The sequence below is a fragment of the Camellia sinensis genome, unplaced genomic scaffold, assembly GCF_055761805.1.
Source record: "Camellia sinensis isolate YWXY unplaced genomic scaffold, ASM5576180v1 Unanchor3, whole genome shotgun sequence".
In the NCBI taxonomy this organism is placed as follows: Eukaryota; Viridiplantae; Streptophyta; class Magnoliopsida; order Ericales; family Theaceae; genus Camellia; species Camellia sinensis.
The window spans coordinates 11,710,490-11,731,408 of record NW_028129178.1 but is presented as its reverse complement, the minus strand read 5'-3'; the positions used below and the strand labels follow the sequence as shown (position 1 = coordinate 11,731,408).

General features: G+C 35.2%; 1 protein-coding gene across 2 annotated transcripts; it reads left to right on the top strand.

Moving 5' to 3' along the window:
• The first annotated feature begins 487 nt into the window (after window positions 1-487).
• LOC145816165 (uncharacterized) lies at window positions 488-20,567 on the top strand. 2 transcript variants are annotated; one of them, XM_082912423.1, is made up of 9 exons: window positions 488-1,104; window positions 2,831-2,990; window positions 3,110-3,171; window positions 4,122-4,216; window positions 8,430-8,543; window positions 10,289-10,354; window positions 10,738-10,835; window positions 15,406-15,845; window positions 19,322-20,567. In XM_082912423.1, exons 1-9 carry the CDS (start codon window positions 750-752, stop codon window positions 20,407-20,409), a joined length of 2,478 nt encoding a protein of 825 aa, XP_082768549.1. In that variant the 5' UTR covers window positions 488-749; the 3' UTR covers window positions 20,410-20,567. The 2 variants fall into 2 exon arrangements, with proteins under 2 accessions (XP_082768549.1, XP_082768548.1); XM_082912422.1 differs by having other exon boundaries at window positions 610-1,104; window positions 3,063-3,171; window positions 4,133-4,216.
• The last annotated feature ends 352 nt before the right edge of the window (window positions 20,568-20,919 follow it).

Here is a 20,919-nt window from a genome sequence, read left to right as displayed (position 1 = left end):
TATGACACAGTGATTGGTCTGCCTCGGTACAAATTACACATGGGTGCATAACAAGATTACACAGGACAGTGATGTTCGGTTCGTGGGAGCTTGTTACAGGTCCTATTTGATAATCTTAACCGTTCAATATGTAGAACTCATCGAGTACTATATGTTTGTAAAACATCTAGTTGATCGGATATCGCTAACTATATGATCAAATCAGTTTTGTATTAAAAAAAAGGGATGGTGTTATAGTTAACGGTTGAAAGAAAACTAATCCGATCAGATAGCTATCGATATCCGATCAACGTGATTTTGCATAGGCATGTAGTACTCGACGAGCTCTACATATTGAACGATTCACATTTTTTCGAAAAAAGTTAAAAAGTTAACCCAAATAATTATATTTTTTTCTTAAATTTTTTAATTTAAAAAATTCAAGAAATACACTTATTTAAAACACCCCAAACAACCTCTTAAAATTTAAAGTTAAATGTGAGGACCAAATCTAAACGGATTACTAGTGTAATTCGAGCGAAAAGAAACAGACAAAAAAAAAAAAGAAATAAGAAAAAAAAGAAAAGAAAAGGTTAGTGGCAATTGAGGGGTCAGAGTGCTAATAGCCGCCCTCAATCAAAATAGTCACTGGATTTGCAATTATTTCAGCGACGCTCATCGCTACCTCGGCGCCGCGCCATAGTTCCCTTCCAAAATCCTCGTTCCATCATCAAAACTCAGACGGACGCTTCTCTCTCTCTCTCTCTAAAATGTCAAATCGTTACGCCCAAAACAGGTATGGTGGAAAGCAGCAGCAGCAACAGCAAAAGAAATTTGTAGCAAAGAGTAGTACTAGGACTACGAATACGCCCAATTCAAATACCCCCCAAACAGAACCAACAACACTCTCCAATTCTCTCAGACAATCAGATTATGCATCGACCAGGAACTTGGTTTCCGGTGGCAATTTCGTGAATTACTTGCCCCAAGATGAGGCAGTTGCGGCCGGTCTCCCCCCTGACAAAGGCGGATTGGATCCCGTCGAGTCTCAGCGAGTTGTCGATCATCTCAACACACACTTGTCTCGCTTGCTCCGATTGTGCCCTAGAGATTTCTGGACACAAGGTAGTGTTTGTGTCAGTGTTTCTATTTACTCCTTTTCCATTTCTAATTCTCTTTTTTCTTTTTTCTTTTTTCTTTTTTCTTTTTCTGAATCATATAATTGCACACTATGGGCATGTTTGATTGAAATGATTAAAGTATGGGATTGTGATTGTTTTGACCTTTTGATTTAGGATTATTAATCCAATGCATAATTAATATAACAACATTTGTAGGATTATTACTAATGGGATAGGGGTGGATAGTGAATACCACACTAATTTGATAGGATTACTAATAGGATTATTAATACCTCAGTATTGTGAATCAAACATGGCCTATCTGTGTTATTGCACTGTTGTGTTTCGACATAATACTAGTAATCATAAATGAATTTAGTTTTGTTTAGGTAGCGTTGGATAGAGTTTTAAAATTATTATTTGATAATAAAGTTGTATTTTGAGTTTGTAAGTTTTGGAATTATGATTTAAGTATGGAAAATTTGTTTAGATATGAGTTTTAAAAAAGTTTTGAATTGAATTTAGAATTTTTGATGTGACATATGATATTTGATTAAAAAATTTACAATTCATAACTAAGCACACAATCCAAAATTCTATTCAAAATTCATAAAAAAAATTTAAAAAATTTTGAAAATATTTTTTATTTAAAATATAAAAAATAACAGATGTCAATTGTCCAAAAAAAAAAAAGATAGTACTGTTCCGGTCAACCGGCTGGACTACCGGGAGGGCGACCGGATATGCTAAATTTCAAAATTCAAAATTTCGCTTGGACCGAGTTTTCAAAAATAGGTGTGGAATTAATTTTTGAAAGTTGTATTCAAACACCACACTCAAATATGAGTGTAGAGTCATGATTAGAACTCCATCCCAAACACAGCTTTCTCATGGGGGGTTGTTCCTTCCGTCCTCCCATTACTAAATATTGTTATATCACTGACATTGGAACTACCTGCTTTCATTTGAGGCATTAAACTGGGCTTCTCCCAAGCAAATTTTGCATACAATATATGCTTGCGTGTCCATGCCCACGTGAGGTTTTGTTTGTCCATCCACTTCCATTGTGTTGAATGAAATTGTGGCACGATTGGCACATTTGTGGAGATGGTGATGGAGATGGGGATGCCACCAAGCCTACAAGCAAGAAATTGTAGATATGCTAAGAGTGCGCTTAGATTAATTACTAAATTATTTTCAAATTCTTAGTAATAATTAGGGTAAACTACCAATAGGTAGTAATTGTTTGACTTAATTCCCATCAAGTCCTATTGAAAATAAGTTCTAGTAAAATCGTTGCTAAAAATAATTTTTTGTGACAATTTTTTGCATATGTTGCTAAAAATTGACAATTTGTGACTTTTTTGGTCATGATTTTTATAAATTGTCACTAAAATTTACATTTCGTGACATTTTTCTACGACAAATTTTTCAAATTGTCTCTGAAAGTTAAAAATTAGTGACCTTTTTTACGACGATTTTTTTAAATTGTCACTAAAACTTATAATTAGTGATTTTTTTGTGACAATTTTCAAACTATCGCTAAAAATTAACAGTTAGTGACGTATTTTAATAATGTTTGATGAAAAATGCCATTATTATCATAAGACCTATTTGATAATAAGTCCACCTACTAGGAATTACACGTAAGTCCCCCTAATAATTATCTTTATTTATGCCGATGCTTTCGTTCTTGTTATACTTATCCTTGTTCTTCTGGTGCTTCTTAGTGGCAAGCGATCATTCCTTGCACAACTTTTTGGAGAGCTTCCTACAGTTTAGGAGTAGGTGGTATGATTTTCCATATCGTGGAGTAAAAGGAATAGTTGCAGGGGTCATTGTAGGGGAATTTGAGCTCAGCAGGCGTCTTTTCATGGTCTTATACCGCATGTAAGTTTCACCAGTAACTTTTAGTTTCTCAGTGTATCAATGTTTTGCAATTTTTTTTTTTTTTCCCTGCAGTTGTGCCACTCCTTCAGTTGTTCATGATTTGGAATCTCCTGTTGCAGATCTTCCAATCGAGATCCTGGTGCTAGGGCTGCTGATAGTCTCAGTCCAAACGACCACACAGGTGTGTTGTCTTCTTTCACTATGCCTTCTGCATAATTAAGGAACTTCTAAGTGACACTCTTAGGAATTTAACTTCGGAAGTTTAAACCTGGTTGGAAGACTGAGGTGTACTGGATGTTGGTCATAACTGTATTAGTGCAACCTAGGGTTTTAAATATTGGTTTTATTTATTTTAATGTATCGTGTTAGCCAATATGTAACGGGCTTTTGGACTTACGATACTGTTATTCACTGATATATCAGCTCATATGTCCAATGTCAACCAATATATGACCGCATCATAGATATTGATACGTATTCTGATACTATTATTTAGAACCATGGTGCAACCTAATGCAAATAGCTTGAATATGGTTTATTTATACTTCTTTATGACAAATCTGTGTCTTTCTTTTTAGTGACTGCATATTTTCAAATTTAGATTCAAGAGTTGAATGCAGACGATTAATACTGTCTACGAACATTTCTTATCATATTTTTATGTTCCCATGTTATTCATGTGCATTGGCTTTTGAGAATATGATGTCGTCTTCATAAATGTGCACGATTTTATGTCCCCATCTTATTCATATGTATCAGATTTTGAGAATATGATGTTGTCTTCATAAATATGCCAAATTTTACGGTAATGTCTAGGGTGGAGCATTTATTGTTTCCAATTTGTGTTCAATATCAACATTAGTCATCAGATTAGATGCGAAAATCAAATATTATTTGATCATTCCATAAAAACTCTCAAGTTTGTTGTTTGTTCTTTCATTTTTCATTTTGGCACATTTTGTTATCCTACTCATTTATTATTTACTTTAAATTTTAAATTTTAGCCAGTAATTATCATCTTACATTGCCTAGGAAAATTATGATCATTGAAACTATGAAAACATGAAATTTTGTTCTTGTTATGATATTCATCTTTATTATCAAGACACTATTAACAAATTCCACATGTAGCCCTCTTGCAGGAAAAGAAGTTACTTGACATGCCTAAGTTGTTGGATATATGTGCTATATATGGTCATGAAAATGAAGATTTGACCAGATCATTGGTAAACATGCACATTTCTACCTTATTTGTAATTGTAAATGATTAGGTATTTTAAGCAATGCTCTTTTTGAGTTGAGATTGTTAAATCTATCATCTTTTTTTTTGTTATCTAAATCCTATTTTGCCCCTATTGAGCAGAAAGTTGGAAGCTTCGTAAATTGTAACAATGCTTGACCTTAAGTTAAATATATATTCTTGGAGTTTGTTTATTTATTTCTTGGCAACCAATGAGATTATCTATTAGAAAAGAGAAGTTGGCAGAGGGATAATAAATCCTTAGAAGATTTTTAAAAGGTTACAGAAGAAAACTTTGCTAGACAATTATGACATTAAGTTTCAAGCTTTTGCCCACCTTGGGAGGTGTTTACTTTGTCATCATGCCTCTCTTCATGGGAATGAATTGGCCTCACAATTAGTTAATTGGTGAACCCTATGTCAAGTCCACCACGGTAGATGTCACAGGACTAATATATAAAAATTTTCCTGCAATGGCACTAAGTCCCAACACTTGGTCTCAGACAATGTATGCAACTCACACACAGATTAAATTTCATCAAGCATACAAGATAAGCAACACAGACAATGTATGCAACTCACACACACAAATTAAATTTCGTCAAACATACAAGATAAGCAAGACAAAAATTACGAGAAAACCCACCTTGATTATTGCACCAACAATTACAAAGGAAAGCCAAATGCCAAACTCTCAAACGCTTGATGAATTCGAGTTTGCATGGCCATGCCTATATATATAGGCTACAATCAGAACATTTGAAATTCAAACAAGCTACAAAACATAAGGGACACATGCCACCTGCCATGGCAGTTGATACCCCCAACTGCCAATGGGTTAACACAGATTTGAAACAAACAGAAATAACTGTCACCAACTGCTCCCTTATTTCTCAAGTCACTAGCCAAATAGAGCCCGGAGTGCCATTTGTTGGTCTTGGTCAAGCCTAACTGCCTTGCTAATTAACCAAATTGTGCACCACGCCTTGCTATCATGCCATCTGATTGTGTCAAACCCCCATGTATGCTGCAGCATAGCATTAAGGTCATATTTTTGCCATGCACGTGCCATGTTGCCCATACTTTGGCCAAGGGTTGGGTGCCACCACAGCCCACCTTGTTGTATTGGCATGCCTCCCTCATGGCGCGGTCCAAGCCTAACATAGGCGCATGGTGCCACCAAGTGTTAAGCCGTCAGCTCCCAAATATCAAGGTGCTAACAGTAGATGACAAGCCAAATATATGTCATCCACAAGATGATGATTCAACTTTATTGATATTGTTTGGCGGTGAAAATAGGACATCTCTTGCATCCCTTAGAGTTGATAATAGAGCTAATAGATGCTTTATTAGCATTCTCTATCTTGTTTGAAAACCGTGGTTGTTTTTGAAAACAAAAATATTGAGAAGGTCATACTTCATATGCCCAGTGTTGCGCTCCGCTTTGTTGGATTTTCTTTTATATAAGAAGTTAAAAAATGACCTTGTTTCATATTTTTTTTTTATTTTCGTTTAAAAGTAGTTTTTGATAATTTAGAAAACAATGTAAGGTTGTTTCCCTTAAAAATGGGGTGTTCTGAAAAAACAAAGAGGGTAAAATCAGTTTTACCCCTCATGTGGTATAGGCTTGGAGAACTTTACCCTCTGGGTTTTAAAAATAACCACATACCTCTCATGTGGTTTTGGATTGCATTGCAACACTAACTTGATTAGCATTTGCTTGCCATTCTTTTCTCTCGTCTCTAGGCTTATCCCTCTGCCCCATCTTACTAATAATAATGAAGGGCTTGCCTTGGCCATATTCTAGCTCACTAAGTGTAGTAGATGATTATACCCTTTGTTCTCTTTGTCTACATCTCATTATTTTTGTAAAATAAAAAAATTAAAAAGAAAATTTCTAAATCAAATAGCAATTAAGAAATTTGATTTTCTTAATTTTTAACCTAATTACTAAATTTTAACGTAATTACTAATTTAATAACAATTAAACGATAAATTTTTTCATATATATATATATATATATGAACTTGGTAGCAAGTTCATATGCATGCACATTTATATATACTACATAAATATATATATATATATATATATGTATATATTAAGATTGCAAATTGTTAGGATTTGAATCCTAACCTTCAGGACATTACAAGAGACTAATGAGATAGATTGAAGGACACAAATTATACCCAGAACAACAAATTAACGTGTAAGGAAAGGCTAAAGCTGCTCTACCATGTTTGTGTGCCTGTTCCGAAGCGTTGGATTGAGTTGTTGTAATCGCAAGGAGGGAGGCATTGGCGAGGGAGTATAGGGAGGGATGGGGAGGTGGGAAAGGCAAGGAGCAGTGGCATGTGGTGGTAGAGAGCTAGTGGTGGAAGAGGTTGGAGTGGGTGGTGGTGGGAGGGTAGGGTTAGGGTTTTTGTTAAGTTTTGAAGGACGAATATGAAATGAAGGATAATTTGGTCTTTTACATATTCAAATTTGATTTTGATAGAATTTTTTATCCTACTCTGAACTTTTGTGTGTTGCCCAATTTCTACCTATTTGGACGGAAAATGTAACAAGCAATTTAGTCCAAAATTATGAAGCACGGACACCTCTCCGGAGGTCGCGTATAGGTGTCGGACACGCTCCGGACACGTGTTAGACATGCTGGAAAGAGTTGGACACGTTGGAACACTTTAGGCACGCTGCGGACAAGTTGGGACATGCTGAGGATACTATTTTTTTCAAAAAAAATTATAATTTTTAATTTTTTTTACTAAAATAGCATACCTAAAGTTGATAAATTTGGTAAAATTAAATATTTGATATAGAATACAAATTAAATATTTAAAAATATACATATAATAAAAATACATGTTTTGAACGTGTCCCTAATGTGTCGTATGCTACATTTTTTGAAAATTTACGTGTCCACGTATCCGTGTCGTGTCACGTGTCCGTGTCCGTGCTTCTTAGGTCCAAAACCATATGGGAGGTATGTGGCTATTTTTAAAACATAGGGGGTAAAGTGCTATCGGACCATACCAGAAGGTGCTAAAGTGGATAGTTCATAAAACAAAAAACAAGTTTTTGATTTGATTTTTTAAAACAATAACAGAAAACTGTTTTCAAAAATGAAACAAATGCCTCCTACAGTTACTTGATCAATGGTTCTTTAAAATCACAATGCCATCGCTAACATAAATTAACAAAATCTTGGCTCTTCAAAATCACATCCTTATGATGCCTTCGCTAACAGAGTTTAATCGAGTTTCATCCCAACTATTTTGGATCACCTGCATAAACTTATTCTAAAATCTGGCTTTATTAAAGCTATATTTGTTTCAAAGCAAGGATGACATTTGGTTTGATGGTATGCCATATGTTCTGTTTTGTCCTTGCTCTTTCCATATCCTTAGTACAATAACTAACTACCGAAGAAGTATGGATACGAACATGAACACGACACAAACATAGACACATCGACATCCTTCTTGAATTCATTTACTTCAATTTTTCCATCCTTTTGGGCAATTGGCCTTTTCTCAACAATGCATGCATTCCTTGTCATTTCTGATCCTCCTTCCCTTATCCTTAGTACGATAACTACCTACCTAAAAAGTACGGATATGAACATGATGCGGCACAAACATAGAGACATCCTTCTTGAATTCATTTACTTCAACCGTTCCATCCCTATGGCCAATTGGCATTTTCTGAACAATGCATGCATTCCTTATCATTTCTTATTCTTATGGAGACTCTAGATACCCCTTTGAATTCCTGACGACGAGTTATTGCATGTTTTATGCCACATCATGGTGCTAGGATGGTGCTAACACCATACTACCTTGATATGGAGCATTTTATGTTGTGTTTAGATCTTGGACTTGTGGAAGGAAAAAAGAAAAAGAAATTAACTTATATTTATTTTTCCCCCCTCCACAAATCCAAGTTCCAAACAAAACCTTAAATTTTGTTGTTGGTTTGTTTGAAGGCTCTCACTTCTTGATCGATCAGGCTTGTTGGGAGGAAACACAACATTTTGTCAACTGATGTAGTGCCAATTTCCGCTGTTGCTCCTGCTCTGTGTAGCAGCTACTTTGGAGTTTGGATTGTTTTAAACTTTGAATCCAATTGTGGGTGCAAAGATCCCCCCCCCCCCCCTCTCTCTCTCTCTCTCTCTCTCTCACATGTTGTATGTTTTGCAGGTTGTGAATGCTTTGAAGGCCCAGCCTAGTATCCATGATAGTTTTATTGCTGCATTGTCGCATTTCCTGAAAATTGTCCATACAATGCATCAACGTTGCAGTGCGTCTCTAGAGGTATACTTTCGCAATGAACTTTTTGTCTTACTGATCATGGAATGAATCTTTTTTTTTTTTTTTTTTTTTTTTTTTTTTTTTTTTTGGTATAGCTGGTGTTTTAGATTTATATCAGTATTATGTCTCTGAAATCTGAATGTTGAGTTTAGATTTTTGTCTGACTCACCCACGGTTTTGTTTAGTGTATGCTATTGACTTGACATTTCTAGTTAAAAATCATTAGTTGATTTGGTTTTCATCTGAATTCATAGTATGTATGGCCAAAATGTTTTTGGATGAAGATTTTGAATACCTAAAATATGAATATTTTGGCATTTTAAATTCTCATCAAGTATGTGATATGCTTGTCAAATTCTAAGTTGGTATTTTTTCGAGCGGCTTTAGTGATTTTATTGGGGAGATCCAGAGATGGTATATTTGTCTAGAACGTCAGAGTTGGATTTTGGTTTGAAACTCTTTAAAAAATAAAAATAAAAAAATTTGGAGGCCACTTTTATCCCCCTTGCAAGTTCAAGGTGGAATTTGGTATTCTATTACCTTTTTTCTCACTGGATTGGGGTCTATTTTCTGCATATTACTTCTACCTATATCTTTATCTCATTGAATGATGCCCTATCATTTTATTCTTTTTTTTTTTTTTTATCCATGTGATTTATGTCTTTGATGAACTTCTGTATCGAGATCTTAAGTAGCTCAATTACTAATTTTTGAGCGGTCGTTAACTACATTTTTCATCAAAACCTATCTTCTTGTGGATTTGATGATGAAATCATCCTAGGTATCTCAGGTGCTGAAAGGCTATGAAAATATATGACAAAGTGTCAACTGTGTTAAGTGAAAAAAAACATGTCTTGTGATGGTGAATTTTATGTAAATAGGGATTCGGATGTGTAAAATTTGGTTTAATGAGGAGGTCAAAAGTTGTTTGGGATGAATTTGATTACTAGTGGGATTTCTGAAGGAGAGTACAGTTTATGCACTTACTGAATAGAAAATAGCACCTACATTACCTTCGTACTCTTTTTTTTGATGACCTTTAAGGCTATTGAATTTATTTTTGTGTTCTTTTGCCTATCCATAGTCAGATCTTTTAGGAAGTTTAACTCCTTTCTGGACCATGTTACATGGATTCTTCAATGTGTTTGAAGTACCTGTGCTGGACACATTGATGGCTAGGTATTAATATGTCTACCATGTTTGATTTTGGCATATACCCAAAAGCATGTCAATTAATTGAAGTTTCTGGTATTGTACATGTACTACCCTAACAATGTTGTCTATTGCATGGTTGCTTCAATATGAGTAAAGTAGCATTGTTAAACGCTCTTATGTTACATAAAGGTACTATTCAATGTTAGAAAATAAATTAAGTTTTTATTGAACACAATATGAATGTTTAGTTGTGTACTCATGTCCTTAAATTGAAGGATTAGATAAATGTGATGCTTTGAGACATACCTAGACCTGACACACACACTCGAGTCCATGTAACATAATGTTGAGATCATTGTGTCCCTGTGTAAGCTGAAGTTTGCAAACAGCGAATAATAGAATATAAGTGGGAATTTGAGAGTAGTATTATTGTATTTACCCTACATATATGTTTCAGAATTTATTAGCTTATTTTGATGTTCTATCTTTGCTTAAGTTTCTTCTTTGGCCTTCTCCAAAGAGCTGCATTACAACTAAAGAGTTCATACATCTGTAAATCATTCTAGAAATTTCTTCCCTGGATTTTTATACAGGTTCTATTTTCTTCTCATGGCCATGAAGATCATGGATCCAGTCAGCTTTGTGCAGACTATTTGGAGGTTATAGCTCATGCATAAATAATTTTTTTGGTCCCTGTTTGTTTGTTGCGGTGGAGATTATTTCCTTGGAGAAACTACATAACATGATTGTTCTATGGTCTAAACCCTTTTTTTTTGTCCTAGAGACTAGTTTCAAATGATTACACTAAAATATTGGAGGAAAAAGTTTCTCTAAATTAGTATTAAACATAAATTTCTTATACAGGCACCATGCAGGCAAAAATTATTTTTCTTTAATTATGCAAGCCACTGAAAGAAGAATTTTGTTTGGAAATAATCTCCAGAGCAAACAAAGTGTCTCTTCACCTCTTTCTCTTACTTTTTAGTACAGATGCATGACCTTATATTTCAGTGATTATGAACTTTTCTGGTTTTCTCCCCAGGTAATGGACTTCATAAATGATGCTATTGTATCCATGGATGCTTTTGTAAGTGCATACAAGCCTGCAGCCGTCTTTTTCTCATGCCCTGTTGAAATGAGGTATCGAACTTATGATGGAAATTTGACATTTATCTCTTAAGAATGGAGCTGGTTTTTAAATAACGGGGTATGTATTGTATTGGTGATATGGTCATATATCGGTCGATAACTGAGTGAATAATAGTATCATAAAGCTAAAGTCCCACTACTTAACGACAGATATTTAAAACTTGTTTTTACCATATGAATTGATATGCAATCATCCACGGTTTTGGGTTTAGTTTTTGTAACATATTTATTGGATTCATTGAGTCGATGATTAATCTAATGAATGAAAGGTAAGCCATTTGGTTTTCATGAATGGGTTGTTTACTAGATCTGTTGGTTACTATTTGAGATCATGTAGCCATACCCTCAGAAACATGTTAATTTATGAACTGAGAAATCTTGAAGCGGAACCTTCTACTTGTTGCATGGTTTATAAATTTTGGCCATGGTATTGGCAGGCTCCTATGAAATTGGTTATTCTTGCCTTGCTTGATATTGAACAATTGGCTGGTATATGAAAATTCCAAAAATTTCAAACATCAGAAACAACCACAAATGCACATCTGAGGAGCATTATGGGTACCTATTATAAAATACAACTCAACGATCATTCTAATGAATGAATATAAAATAATGGCTTTAGTTTTTGTAATGTAACCGGTTCAATGAGTCAATGATCAATTTGAGGATGAACACAGTAACCTATTAGGTCTTTTTGGATGGTTCTTTTTCTAGATAGGCTGTGTCTATTTAAGATAATGTAGCTATGCCGATACTGTCAGAACACAGTAACATATTACCTTGTTAATTGGTGTTGCTTATGCAAGGAAGGTGGGGAATATGTGTCCCATTTTCTGATTCACTGAGGTCATGAGGGAGTTGTGGGAATTGATTTTGGTGATTTTTGGGATGCCTAGGAAATTCAGAGTATTGGTAGATGCTTTGCATTGTTGGAGAGGGGGATCAATGGAAAATGTCAGAGGAAAGCTTAATTGTTGGTTCCCCCATGCATAATGTGGATTTTTTTGGGGTGAGAATGTCATATGAGGACACGTAAGGGTGTAAAACAACCTTTGCATAGGTTGAAGAGTTCGTTTTTGGTCATTTTGTATATTGGTCTATGTTACATGGACTTAGGTATGGGTGTTAATGTGTTTAAGCATCAAATTCAAATTCATGTTATTCTCATGTCTAGGAATGGCAACGGGGCGGGGCCGGGGATTACCCTCCCTGTCCCCAATCCCCGAAAGTATGGAACCCCCCATCCCTGCCCCCGATCCCCGACGGGGAACCCCTCACTCCCCCCACCCCTGTCCCCTAACGGGGATCGGGTTTCCCCGACCCCGAAACATTCCCGACAGTGACTGAGTTACAAAGCTGAGTTACAGAACCCCTCATCATCATCATCTCACACACACACACACACACACACACACACACACACACACACACACACCTTCATGACAGAACCCCTCATCATCCTCATAACCAATCTTCGGCCAGCTGAGGTACAGAACCCCTCATCATCATCATCACACACACACACACACACACACACACACACACACATCTGCAGATCTGAGACTGTGATCTGAGTCGCCATCATCATCACACACACACATAGACACAGGGAGAGAAGAGAGGTCTCAATCGGTTGAGAGAGGAGAGAAGATGGAGACTGGTTGCGCTGCTGGTATCAAGCGGCGGAGTGCGGCCACGGCGGCGTAGAGACGAGAGACAGAGAGCGGCGGAGGAAGAGGGGATCTGAGATGAGAGAGAGAGATTTGAAATGAGAGATGAGAGGAGTTTTGTTAGATTAGATCTGTGATAAGAGAGAGAGAGAAGAGTATATATTATATATAGTGGGTTGGTGAGTGAGAGAGGAGAGGGAGGCGGGGCAGAATCGGGACGGGGAACAGGGCTGGGGCCGGGGTGGAACAACTTATCACCGTCTCCGGCCCGTTGGGGGTATTTTTTGAGAAATCCCCGTGTTAATCGGGGTCGGGGGGTCGGACTGGGTTTAAATTGCCATCTCTACTCATGTCAAAGGACTAAGAAGCATGGACACAACAAGGACCCACAACATGACACATGAAGCATGCATACAAAATATGTAGTTTTATATGTTTATTATATGTCATATCTATGAATATTCAAAATGCAACAAACACTAATCCTGAAGTTTAAAGGAGAGAGATCAATAGATATATATTTATCTTAATTTTCTTTCATCATTGTATCCTCTAAATTATAGTTGTCAAATCGGGATTCGAATTATGAATCGAAATGGCATCGTACCGAATCGTGAATCGAATCGAATCAAATCGTGAATCGTAAAGATTCAGTCATTTTTTCTAAATTATTTAGAAAAATATATCTACACACTTGGATGTTAAATATATCTTATGAATATGAAATATTTAGACTTAAATCAATGAAAATGTTGTTTTGAATGATGATCACATAGTTTAATAGGTAAGAAATTAACAACGGTTCCTATGTAAGATCATCATTTTACTTTTTTGTCTTTTTTAAATATTTCTTATCAACCATTCTTAATAAAGAAAGTAAACAAAGATAAACTTTCAATTTTTAAAGTAACAATAATTTAACAATGATATTGATATGTGGACAATAAGCATACATACTTTTCTAAGTAACAATGACCAAATAATAAGAAAAAATATTTAGGATCTTTTATTTTAAAGTCTAAAATATTTTAAAAGGTATAACTGACATCACCCATGTAATATTTAACTATATTTAATTTAATAAAAAAACAATAGATAATTCATTGTGTAAGTTTCTTTAATCTTAAACATCTTTAGAAGAAGATATATTATGATTTTGTTTTTTAAAGGAAAAAAATGAGAAGAAAAACATGTTGGGCTTGTTTAGTTTGTATCTCAAGATATAATTTTTGAAAAAAAATTTCAAAATTTTGTTTGGTTCAAATTATTTGAATTTTTTTTTCAAAATCACTTTTTTTTCTCCTACACATCAATCAATCACTTTTTCTCTCTTCCTCTCATTCTCAATCACTTTTTCTCTTACTTACATCTACTGAAGTACAACAAAACATCAAATCATCTCAAACTCCAAAACTATTTTTAAAATATACAACCAAACAAACCAAAAAAATTTCTAAACTCTTTTCCCAAAATATTTTTTAAAAATTTATCTCGAAACATAAACCAAACACACCCGTTGTGTTTGATTGAATCTGATTGGATCTTATTAAAAACTCAATGATCATAATTACTAAAATAACAAAAAATCGTATATATTGGTTATTCTGGCAATAAACGCTATTAGAAGTTACATTATCTCATTTTTACTAAAAAAATGGAGAAAAAAGGAGTTGAAAATATGTTGGACACGATAGTTTTAAGAATTGCGTGAATCGTAAAAAGTGTATCGAATCGTGAATCGATTGTGAATCGTGCGATTCATTAGAGATTCACTTCCAAAATAGATTCATCCATAGATTCGTATCGATTTTGCAAAAAATGCAAATCGAATCATGAATTGAATTGTGAATTGAAAGATTTCGATAGCAGACCTCTAAATTATTTTGTTTATAATTTATTTCATGCATGTCCCTAAATGTTTGAAGCATGTTTGAGTCTAAAATTTTTAAAAATAATATGACACGTTTGGATATGTGTTTGATACATGTTGGGAACTATCCAATGAGTGTTGGTGTTGGATATGGACATGCATCTTCTTAGAAGTGTTTGTGTTTTTTAGTCTATTGACATAGGTACATAGCAAAATAATTATATTTCTTAATATTCTTTTATTTTTTGGAATTAAATGGTGTTTACAAGGTGACATAGAGCCTTTTTTTGGGGGATATTCTAAACATTTGGGTAAATGTCCAACTACACATGCTGGACACATCTCATACCTTTACCTGTGTAAAGTGTCCAGCATGAGTACTTCACTTATTTAGGAGAGTCTATGTAACGAAGTAGTTGAACCTTGGGGAGGGAGAATCCTAACATGGAACAATTTTTGGACTTCATTGAACCATTTGAGTTGTAAGGAGTGCACAGGGTCTTTTAATAGGAGTTTGGTGTTTTCCTTTGTTTTGTAGCTATGTAAATGGGTGGCATCACTAATTCTTGGTATGCTCAAGGTTGGATAATTTTCTGTATTCTGAAACAAGAAAGAGGTGGGGGTGGGGAATAGATTTATAATGTAATGTGAAATAGCATAAGCAACAAGTGCACATGAGCACATCTTAGCGACATTATGGTACTAGGTAAAATGGAAAGTTCTCCACATCTTTATATGCAAGGACACAGAAAATGCATAAGATGGGATGTGAAGATTAGTTATCCGGGTTGTCTCAGTCAATAATGTGAAAAAGTGGGAAACGAGGGTTCTGAAGCTATTTATGTTTACATTTTCCAGTTGTTATGGTTGTGTTTTATTCTGAATGTAGACAACTATACATATTAGACAATACCAAGCTAACTTGTCAATATCTTTAATTATAAGTCCAATTCCTTTCCATTTTATCAGCACTTTGAATTGCTTGTGAAGCACTATCCAACTAAATCTTTTGTAAATGCAGTTTTGGAAATGAGGAATTGCTCAGTACCCTAGCAAGATTACATGATTCATTGCTCCCATCTTTACAGAGGGGATTTCGAATTATCTTTACTACAGGAGAAGATGGACTTCAGGGAACAAATGGTGATATGCTTTCTAATATCACTCTGAGTTTGAAGATGTTATCAATGAGGATAGTGAAATTTGGTTGGAATTTACTAGATGTTTGCTATCTTAGTGATGAAGTGTTTGAAGGCAGCTTCCCCCTTCCAGTTGTCACGAAGATGTTCCCAGCAAAAGTGGAGGATCCTGTCATAAGGGCAGACATTTTGGTTCAGACTTTTAGGGAAATCAGTGGAGGATATTCATATGCTCAAGAGGGCTGGAGCTGGGCAACATTTTTCCAAAATGTTGAAAAAAAGCACAAGATAATGGAGAGAGTTGAGTTTTTGCAGAGTACAGGTATGTATTCTTATTAAAAAAAGCTGGTTTTGAAGAGATTTTGCTCAACTCTAGTTACTCTACCAACACAGTAATACTTTTTTCTTCTTATTGGTGTGTTAAGTGCTGAGACAGTGAGTGTGAAGAGTACTTAAAATTTAAAAAGACAAAAGGTTTAGGCAATGTATTCCACTTCTTGCTTCAAAAGGCCTAAGCCTTTGGATTCTTTATTTTTCTATATTTTGTAAAATATTTAAAATTAAAGTTGAAGAAGTGGAAGCATGGTAACAAATGACATAGGCAGGTAATACCATTTTTTTCTTCATTCTGTAAGCATAATTGAACTAGGTTTTTGAACAATGTCAAGAACAGTTATTCTATTGAATTATTTGTATTGAAGTTTTATTTGTGTTTTGTTTTCATGGATAGATCCAATATTCATATATTTTGAATTTTTTGGGCTGCTGTTCACTTGGCCTTTCTCAAAAGTTTGTTAATGATGACTATTTGGAATGATTGGCAAGCATGTAAAGGGGATAAGAGGATAATCTAAAATTTCACACGGAGCGTGCTCTAGATATTTTATTAACTTATTTTGGTTGAATTGAAGTTTTTTTCCCTGTATTTTATGTGTTAGATTGTTGATGGTTATATTTATAATCATGGTTCAGGTGTCTGGGGTCTTTTGGTAATTTTACAATTTATTGGACATGGCTTTTAGTGTTTATTCATACGCCATCTTATGGACTCAAGTTACGTTTTGGGGTATATGTAATTTTTATTTGATCTAGAATAATCAAAATCAAAGTTTTATTATCCCCAAGTTATAATTTTTTCAGCAACAAAGAGGATTTATTAATAATTAATGTGTAAATTACATTAATCCTCCTTGAGGATGGGAGAAAATACAATTACCTTCGTCATTTTGGCATAATTACACCAATCTTTCTTTTAGTAAGGTTAAAGGAACCATGTTACATGGACTCCTCAATTTTGACGAAGTACTCATGCCGACACGACACAACACGACACGACACGACCCGTCACAACATGGGTACGGGTATGGAATCCGGCCGGGATACGACATGGAGAAAGTGGATACGGCATATGAAGAAGAAAAATGGCATACCTGCAATTAGGACTATGAAAATGGAGATTAGGGCTTCGATCTTCATCTTAGGTGCGATTTTCATCTTCTTCGATCTCCCTCTCTTTCTCTCACTCGACTTTGTTCTCTATCTCTTGATCTGTCATCTCTCTCTTCGTCTCTCTCGATCATTCTCTTCGTCTCTCTTTTCTTTCACTCTTGATTGTTCTCTTCTTCTCTATCCTCCCTTACTTTCGATGTCTTCGTCTCTCCGCTCTGTTTTCTTCTCTCTCTCTCTCTCTCCTTTTTAATATAATTTATTTTATATAATATACCATATTAAATTATATATGTAATACAATTTATTTTATGCCTAATATAATTTTTATTTGTTATTTATTTTTTTAATAGAATCTATTATTTCTTAGCTTTTTTTTTAACTCATCTTCATATCCACATATCGTCAATTTTTAGTTTTGAAGTGTCCGATCCCTAGATACGCACCCACATCTGATATCCGCACCCGAGTCCGTGTAACGTAGACCAAAACTAATGCAAATAGTGTGAAAACAGAAGGATAAATAAAGAAAAATATATATTTCAGTGTGAAAGAGATGATAACATCATTTTTTCATTTGAATAACCAATGAGTTATTAATGAAATAGGGGCCAAGTGTTATGTGAATTAAAATCATAAGAGAGCCCAATGTAGTTATGCCAAAACTATGAGATATGTCATATTTTCTCAAAACCTCAGTGGAGGTTAGTGTAATTTGTCTTTTATTAATTATAAAGAAAAGCGAGAATGTACAAAGAGAAGAAGAGATCTTCCGCGCGCGCGCGCACACACACACACAAAAAAAAAAAAAAAAACAGAATAATTAGCGGAACTAGCAGAAATATTTAGGCCTTGTTTGGCTTGTGTTTCTCAAAAAATTTTGAGAAAAATTCTCTGCAAATAAGTTTTCAAAAGTAATCAAACCAAACAAATTTTTTCAATTTTTTTTTCCAAAACTTGTTTGGTTTACAAATTTTCCAAACAAATCTTTCTCTTATACACATCAAATCAATCACTTTTTCCAAAACTCTCTCTTAAAATAATTTTTCAAAACATCTTTTGAAAAAAAATCAAACCAAACAAATTTTCGTACTTTTTATCTCAAAACATGTTTCTCAAATACAAACCAAACAAGGCCTTAATTCTTCTATTACGTAGAGTTGAGTTCGGAGGCTTTAATTGATGCTTTATGCAACCTCACCTTAGAGTTGAGTTTTAGAGGCTTTCTGTGATATTTTTTGCAACTTTATATTGTAGAGTTACTTCTAAGGAGCTCTAAGTAGGAAACTAAGATTCTTCTTCCACGAATCTTGGGTTACTATTTCATTAGAGTTGAGTTTTAAAGGCTTTGTGTTATGCTCTGAGCAACTTTATCTTATGGAGTTATTTCTAAGGAGCTCTATGTAGGAAACCAACTAAGTTATTATTCTTGGGTTACTATTGCATTAAAAAAGTTTATTCGTCACTCCCAAAACTCTAACCTTTGAATTAACACCTGAAAACTCCTAAACGATGACTGTCCAGTGAATTGCTACGACTAATTCCAGAATCTTGCAATCCGGCTTATAAAAACAAGCTAAATGTCAAGCTTTTTTCAATGCTTTCCATATCCGAAACCCACCATAATTCATATTGTAGGCAGCCTTCAGCTTTAGTTTCCTAATATGTCCTCCGTCAGGGAAGCAACTGATTCAGGATATAAATGCATCAACTTGAGGTAAAAAATTATACAGACGAGGAGAGGAGGTACACAAATATCTTATGCTGCAAAACACTACATAAACAAATTCCCTCCTCTAAAGTTGATGGTGTTTTTGTCAATGGCTTGAGAAAGTGGTATGTAGTTATGTGAATATATTTACTGTATCATGGAAAAAAGTGGCCAATCATCATATTTTTTTGTTTGTTTATCTGGGCAGCATGGAAAACTATATGCTTATACCTGCTATTCTTGCTAAGACTGGTATGATTATCTCATAAAACATTTGCTAATTTGATATGAAAGCTTCGGGGCTTTCTGTACGGACATAACGTTTACCAAGTTGTCAGAACTTTTTTAGTATTTATTAAAGCATTCCGCATCATGCATATAAAAAAATGAGTATTTTTATGTAACATGCGCTAAGCATGTACAATTTGCTACAAAACTGATTGTGATTATTCAATATGCTTGGGGATTGTTTGACCTTTTAGAGAACAACTACTGTATAATAGAGTATGTCTTGGAGAGAACCATCACACAGATTATTGAATGTTCATTCTTGTACGCTATATGCTCGTTATTATTTTGCAAACTTATCTTTTGAATCAATCCTTGCTTGTGAAATCATTACTTCCAATGTTATCATGCAGGATGGGTTTTAATGGATGATGAACAATTCCAATATCTTTCTGGAATCACGAAGCATCCTTTGGAAGCCAATACTAAGGAGATACCTCATGTACCAACCTCTCTGACAAACAAGAAGTTGCAGGTGGATGAAGACACTGCAATTGTCGAGTCCAAAATTAGTCAAATAAGAGACCTTTTCCCCGACTATGGCAGGGGCTTCTTATCTGCTTGTCTTGAAGTCTATAACCAGAATCCAGAAGAGGTGATCCAGAGGATTTTGGAAGGAACCCTCCATGAAGATTTACAGTCACTGGACCCGTCACTAGAAACTATTCCACCTCCCAAGTCCACTTCTGTGAGCAGCAACGATAAAGGGAAAGGGAAACTATTCGAACCTATGCCCCCCCCACCCTCTACCAATGTGGCACCTACAATCACGGATCGACGAACTGTGGGCCCATCATTGTCATCATCGTCGTCTTCAGTTGGGAGATTTGTCAGGAAGTCTAAAGTCACCTCATCTGATTCTGCAGCCCTAGATTCCAGAGATGAAAAGGTTTTGGCAAAGACTGCTGGCCTAATATCGCAACTCCAACTCGAGTATGAAGATGAGTATGATGACTCTTTTGATGATTTAGGTCTCAGTGTTGCTGATTCAGGGGTGGAGGAAACTGAGATACTGGGAGAGAAAATAAATTCAAATCGGGGAAAATCATGGGAGACAGATGCTGGAAGTTCTGCTCCAAGTGCTGCTAATTCTAAATGGAACTCACGAAAGAAGCCTCAGTTCTTTGTCAAGGATGGTAAGAACTACAGCTACAAAGTGGCAGATTCAGTTGCAGTTTCGAATTACGATGAAGCGACACTAGTTAATCAAGCCCAGAGAGAATTAATCCATGGTCTTGGACGTGGTGGTAACCTTCCTTTGGGTGCGGTTAAGAGGCTGACAGAATCAAATGAGGAGCAGGAAGGTGAGACTGATGTCACCGAGGTTGGGGGACGTGGGAATTCTAGGGGTAGAGGGAGGAGGGGAGGAGGAGGGGGAAGAAATCATTACAGGAAAGACCGGGCCTTGAAGAAGCACTTTACCGGATTGACTGGTAATTAGGCATACAGAGGAGAGAGTGAGAACTTATTTTTTTTCTTTTTCTTTTTTGCCCATAAAATTTTATCAAAAGATGAATATATTGAAATCAAATTACCGTTTATTTGTATAGAGCTATGAACAACTGTAAAGCCAGTTTTTTGTTGCTGGCAATTTCGTCATCTGCAATCGGTCTTGGCCACTTAGATGAATGTCCATGTGGGTGTGTTTATTTCTTCTGAGAAGCACTAATGCTGTGTTTGGTTGGAGTTTTTGAGGTGGGATTTAGAAAAGGAATGAGAAATGTAATCATATTTATGTTTGGTTATAATAAAAAATATATGGGTAAAGAAAGGGGGTGAGAAATAAATAAAGAAATAGGATACCTTTTAGGACATCAATTCTATTTTATAACCAACACAACCAAACATAGTTGGGATTTGGAATTCTATTAATTCTTTCTCCTTTTCCTTTCATTTCCATTTTCCTTTCCATTTCCTTTCTCAAATTCCCCAACCAAACACAGCGTAAGAA